The sequence below is a fragment of the Musca vetustissima genome, unplaced genomic scaffold (genome assembly GCF_032173495.1).
Source record: "Musca vetustissima isolate MV318-11 ecotype Yass unplaced genomic scaffold, APGP_CSIRO_Mvet_v1 utg24930, whole genome shotgun sequence".
NCBI lineage: Eukaryota > Metazoa > Arthropoda > Insecta > Diptera > Muscidae > Musca > Musca vetustissima.
In genome coordinates, this window is record NW_026880842.1 from 250,967 (window position 1) to 257,591 (window position 6,625).

At 32.0% G+C, this 6,625-nt stretch overlaps 1 protein-coding gene across 1 annotated transcript; it reads left to right on the forward strand.

The window, feature by feature from the left end:
- Positions 1-4,322: 4,322 nt before the first annotated feature.
- On the forward strand, positions 4,323-5,539 carry LOC133326713 (small ribosomal subunit protein uS11A). The gene is made up of 3 exons (XM_061535331.1): positions 4,323-4,450; positions 4,818-5,067; positions 5,138-5,539. The coding sequence occupies exons 2-3, from the start codon at positions 4,831-4,833 to the stop codon at positions 5,354-5,356; spliced, it is 456 nt and encodes a 151-aa protein (XP_061391315.1). The 5' UTR covers positions 4,323-4,450; positions 4,818-4,830; the 3' UTR covers positions 5,357-5,539.
- Positions 5,540-6,625: the final 1,086 nt, after the last annotated feature.

Sequence of the window (6,625 nt, forward strand, 5' to 3'; positions counted from 1 at the left end):
TTTGGTCTCTCGATTTACCACGTACTGTAAACTAAAAAAATTTGATTTTAACTAAATTTTTTTAATGGAATTTTATAATTATGGCTTTTTTATTTCTCAAATCCCTATTATTTGTTTTCTCTTAAGGGAACTCTCCCCATTCTGGATTTTAAATTTTCAAGAATTTCAATGGGCTGGTAAATGAATACCAGTGCTTGTTAAGAATATTAACTTTGCACATATATATATATATATATATATATATTTAAAAGGGAAGAAAAATAATTAACAATTTTTTTGTTATTGTTGTTTTAGTGTAGGTTCGAATCAGATCAAAAAACAATTTTTTTTTTTTTTTGAAACAGAGAGAATGAGAATTGTTGGCCTTAAAAAGACAAAATCATTTCAGCTACTCAGTGCACATATCGGTTAAATCTATTAAATAAAAAGATGAGAAATCCGAGACGAAAATGAAACGAAAAGAAAAATCCTTTAATAATTATTTATTCCAGTACTTTTTTTAGTAAAACTAATAATAGGGAAAATTTTCAAAATCGCTCTCAGAGTTCAAAATTATACGAAATATTCTCGAAAGGAAATCTAGTAAAAATGCCAACACTTCAAAATCAACAAAAAATCAATCAGAAATAGGCATTCCTGTTTACTCAGCCAAATTTCTCGAGTAAAAGGATTAAAAATAGAAAGCCATTTTGTTTTGTGTTCTCATATATTTGGTTGAAGTTTGGTGGGAACGGCTTTCGAGTAAAATGTAAATTAGTAGAATATTTTAGGTTCAGGACGGAAATAATATCAATTCAACTTTATAAGTCAGTAGTCACACGGGCAATTTTTGTGGTAAAGTAAATTGAGTTTATGGGCAAGGAGAGGAATAAAAGGAGGTACAGACATACTTGTACTCCGCAATTCTGTTTTGTTTCGTTGTAAAAAACTGAAGTTATTACAAAATTCATAAATTTGATGCTTTATTGCATCAGCTGCGCTAAATGGACTACCCATGGCACAATGAATATGTAGTCCATTTAGCGCAGCTGAGGTCTTGATTAACTGTCAAAGTGGGTAAATTCTACTTGAATTCGATGTGCAGTGTTGCCAACCGTTTGAAAAATTATATTGAAAATTTTGACAGATAATCGAGACAAAAACAGAGGTTTTTTTTTGATACAGCACCTTATTATTGCATCATGGCACAATGAATAGATAGTCCATTTAGCGCAGCTGATGTCTTGATTAACTGTCAACGTGGGTAAATTCTACTTGAATTCGTTGTGCAGTGTTGCCAACCATTTAAAATATTATATGGAAAAAATTGACAGATACTCGAGACAAAAACAAAGGTTGTTGTTGTCATACATCACCTTATTATTGCATCAAGGGACTACCTATTCATTGTGCCATGTACTGACTATTCAGCTTTCAAAATTTAAATGAAAATGTCTTCCTTCGAAAAGTACGCAAATTATGTGTTCACTGTCAAAAATTTTTAAATAATTTATATTTATAAATATGTTGAAGTTCACTGCCTCTAAAACGTATAAGTATAGGATGTAACAACCATGGTTAAATCTCTTTAGAAAAAATATATATTTTTTTAATTTGTTGAAAACATGCCAATCAACATACATAAAATTGTATGGAATTTCTTTTCATTTTATTTGAAATTAATATATGAATTCGATATTAAAAATTGTTGTCATTATCAATTCCTCAAATGAAACTACCTTGTATAGTTATGCCACGGAAATTTATATATAAATTCCAAAATAAAAAGGGTGGCCATTATCAATTTCTCAAAAGAGACTACCTTCTGTAAGTCTGCTTTTACACAGCCAGATTTTTATTTGGCAAATTTTTTGTTTTCTCTTTTGAAATTTTCGCTTGCTTTTCAATTAGCAAATTTTTCTTTGCCAAATTTGCGAATCAAAATACAAAAGAAAGAAAAAAAGTCAAAAGTATTTGCATTTTAAAGATTTTTTTTTAATATTTTATTTATTTTTTAAATATTTTATTATATAAATTGCAAAAATTAAAAATTAAATTTCACTTGCAGAAATGAAAGCGACAGGTTTGTAAACAAAAGCCGGCTGTGTGTTAGTAAAGCGAATAGGTTCAAAAGGAAATGTCAACAAAATTGTTTTCAACGAACAGAGCTAATCAGAATTTGCGTGTACGGCAAATTCTGAACAGGCAAATTTTTGTTCTTCTTCCTCGCACCCCACTCGCCAACAAACTCAGTATTTGCTAAATAAAAATTTGCCTGTGGAAAAGCAGACTAATTATGTCATGGTCAAATAATTTGAAATATATTCAAATTTAATTGAAATGAAAATGATGTTTTTAAAGCGTCCTTCTGGAAATAATTACTTTGTTATGGATATTCCCTACTGGATTTTGGAAAGAAATCATAATATTTTATTAATTTTTTAGTTATGTATGGAAAAAATGTTAAATAAACACAACCATTTCTTGACAGAAGAAACCACCAACTACATAGTTGCTTTTATGTTATTCAACTCAAGCTGACCTACCTTGTATGCCTTTAACTACACTGTGCAGCTCTAAAATCTTGAACCAATCGAGACCGCCAAAATCTGAAAGCTTGTGATGGTTAAAGAAAACCTCTAGCTATATTTTGATATTAGGAAAAAGAAATCCATTATTTTTTCGGAAGATGGTTGTGAGAAATTAATAATGGCAACACTTTTTAATTTGGAATACATGTATCAATTTCAAATTGTTTGAAAAATAAATTCCATACAATTTTATGCATGCCAAATTGCATATTTTTTCGTGCGTACATTTCGAAGGAGGATATTTTCATTTAAATTTTGAAAGCTGAATGTTGTCAAAAGTAAAATTATGAAAAAAATTGGAATCGTATGTCTGCATGAGACTACCTTTTGTAATCATGCCATGGCTGTACTAATAGATTTCTCGTAAAGTATCAATCAAAAATATCAGATTTATGCTCTTTGGAAGGGTGACATTTCGCAGTAAAAAAAATTATGTTGCAGTTTTCTGATTGGTGCTTTCAGTTGTGAGTTTCAGTGTGTTAAAAATGGATGGAATGGAAAGGAACATTTTTCGACTTTCAATTAATACGTACTGATTATCAGGTGAACTACTCGAAACATTAATTTTCAGTAATAAGATCTACATATTTGGCTTTGAGATAAAATCCAAAAACGACAACACCATACTCAAAATGGCACATCTGTCATTAAAACATACATTTAAAACTTGTAATTAATTTGGCCAACAATATATGACCGGAAGATAGTCAAAGGAAAAACAAACAACTCTTCAAAAAAACCCCGTTTCTATGCAAGACTTGTTCACATTGTTCATGGTAATATTATAAAAGGTAAAAACAAACATGAGCAGCTGATGTCTTGAATAATTGTCAAATTGCGTAATTTGTACTTGAATTCGATGTGCAATGTTGTCAACCGTGTGAAATATTATAAGTCTGCTTTTCCACAGGCGAATTTTTATTTGGCAAATACTGAGTTTGTAGGCGAGAGGGGTGCGAGGAAGAAAAACAAAAATTTGCCTGTTCAGAATTTGCCGTACACGCAAATTCTGCTTTGCTCTGTTCGTTGAAAACAATTTTGTTGACATTTCCTTTTGAACCCATTCGCTTTACTGACACACAGCCGGCTTTTGTTTACAAACCTGTTGCTTTCATTTGTGCAAGTGAAATTTAATTTTTAATTTTTGCAATTTATATAATAAAATATATAAAAAATAAATAAAATATTAAAAAAATCTTTAAAATGCAAACACTTTTGACTTTTAGTTTCTTTCTTTTGTATTTTGATTCGCAAATTTGGCAAAGAAAAATTTGCTAATGGAAAAGCAAGCGAAAATTTCAAAAGAGAAAACAAAAAATTTGCCCAATAAAAATCTGCCTGTAGAAAAGCAGACTAAGGAAAATTTTAACAGATGATCGAGACAAAAAACAAAGGTTTCTGTTTTGATATATCACTTTATTATTGCATCATGATTCCAACGTAATACTCTAATATGACAAATTACGTTTTTTAAAAATAAACATGACCCAACAGGAAAATTGGGTACCCATAAAACTGGAAATTTAGTTCTGCTGGATTAACAAATATTTTTAAATCGCCAACATTTTACCACCTATAGGTTATTTTAAGGTTTACTTGTGATAATTGGTAAATCATATTTTTATAATTAAAAAAAAAATATATATTTTTATATAAAAAGCAACTCATGTGAACAACCTTTATTTTTAACTATTGCGTTTTGGCGCCATCTGAACTACCCATACAACACTACACGTTGTGTAGCAACGCCCTAATAAATTCATGCAGTTTTGACATTTTCATAAAAATTGTTCCAGCAGTTTGACATTTTTGACAGCCGAAAACTGCTATACTTTCTTTTCTAATATCCGGTTCACGCAATTGGATTGTTTTTTATAAAGGTGCGAAAAAAAATTATAAAATTTTCATAGAATTTGTGAATTTTATTAATAAATTTATATACCCAAGTGTAAAGAATAAACAACAAAATGTTAAACAATTGGAAATATTGCGAAAAAAGAAAATATACGCTGGATGTTTGTGAATAGAAAAGGCCACAATTTGATTGGAAGTGAATGATGTATGAAATACTGCCAATTCCAGGATGTAAACATTGTGTTTGTGTGACATTAAATGAAAGATAGCGAATATTGAAAAATGAAATTCACAAATTTGTGTTAAATAAATGAATTATTTTCAATACGATATATTGAATGTGTGAAGAAAATACTAATGTAATGTTTCTTTGTTGTTGTTGACTATTTGCAGTTGCTAAGACACAATGGCTCCCAGAAAGGCTAAAGCTCAAAAAGAAGAAGTCCAAGTTTCTTTGGGCCCCCAAGTGCGTGATGGTGAATTTGTTTTCGGCGTTGCTCACATTTATGCCAGTTTCAACGATACCTTCGTCCATGTCACTGACTTGTCTGGCCGTGAAACCATTGCCCGTGTCACTGGTGGCATGAAGGTAAAGGCTGATCGTGATGAAGCTTCTCCCTACGCTGCTATGTTGGCTGCTCAAGTAAGTAAAGCTTTAAGACTACAAAACGATTAGGACGTCTAATGATTGTGTTTCTACTTCTTTCCCATAGGATGTCGCTGAAAAATGCAAGACTTTGGGCATCACCGCTTTGCACATCAAATTGCGTGCCACCGGTGGCAACAAGACCAAAACTCCCGGACCCGGTGCCCAATCTGCTCTCCGTGCTTTGGCCCGTTCTTCCATGAAGATTGGCCGCATCGAAGATGTTACCCCCATTCCTTCCGATTCTACCCGCAGAAAGGGTGGTCGTCGCGGTCGCCGTTTGTAAACACTTTGCTTTTTGTTGCCTTGTGTGTTATTACTTGGACGAAGTATGCAACAACAACAACAATTTTGTCACTTTCCAAGCTGCAGAATTCAACGTTATTGTATGGATGCTGCAAGGTGTACAAATTCAGACTATTATTTTTTAATAAGTGATCGTAAATAAAAAACAACAAAAACAAAAAAATCTAAATCGCAAGAATTTTCATGATTGCTGATGTTGTTGACATCGAAAGATAAGTTGGAGGTAAACAATGGTCAAGATTAAAGTGATGCTGTGCATATAGTTCCGCAGGGGCTAATGCGGCCGAGGAGAGTACTTTTGGTTCCAAGTTGCAAAAATTATAGTGAATGATCTGTGATATAGTAACCAACCCCTTTGGTAGGACTGCGTTACGGATAGAAATATTTTAATAACAAGCCAAGTTTAGGACCCCGTCGCGGTTAGTTTTGCATGTTACTACTTATAGTAAAATTGTCAACACTATTTAAGATTAGACCATGAACTTATGCCCTTGATTTTTTATTTGTTATGGTAGGAAATTAAATATTTATTAATATATGCTTGTGAACTTATTAGCTTTTGTATATCGATGACGGTTTAGATTTAAAACAACAAAGAAAAAAAGGAACAAATTCACATTACGGACACTTTTCTTCCAATATGGGGCTCCAAAGTTTCAAAAATACCTCCACATTTTGTTAAATATCTTTAAGAATATCACTCCGAAATGTGTGCAAAATTTTCTTTTAATATTTTTCTGAGTAGACGGTCTTCGGCTGGGTATTTAAGGGGACCCCCCCCCATTCTCGGGGTCAAAATTTTTGTTGATATAATTCGATTCTACACTGATTAAAGAAAGTCTCTACAAAATTTCAAGTGAAAATCTCAAAAACTGTTGAAGATATATCCGATTTATTGTGTCAGCATCAAGTGACGGCTGAAGGGCTTCTCAAACTTTAAACGCGTTTTTCTCTAAACATTTTTTTGCGAATGGCGGGCACGATAACTCAAAAACTAATAATCCAATCGGTTCCAAATTTTACAACGTTTCTCTGGGAGTGTATAGCTCTCGTATGAACTAGGATAAAGCCAATCGGTGAAGATCTTCCTTATTTTTTAACTTGGTTTTTGGTAAAAAATCGGCGATTTTTCAAAAATATTTTTTCAAATGTCCGCCATTTTGTTAATTTTAGAGCGAAGTCAATTTTTTCAGACATGTACTCTTTCTAACACCGTTGGAATTTTCGGATTCCGATGTTCCAGTGAGGA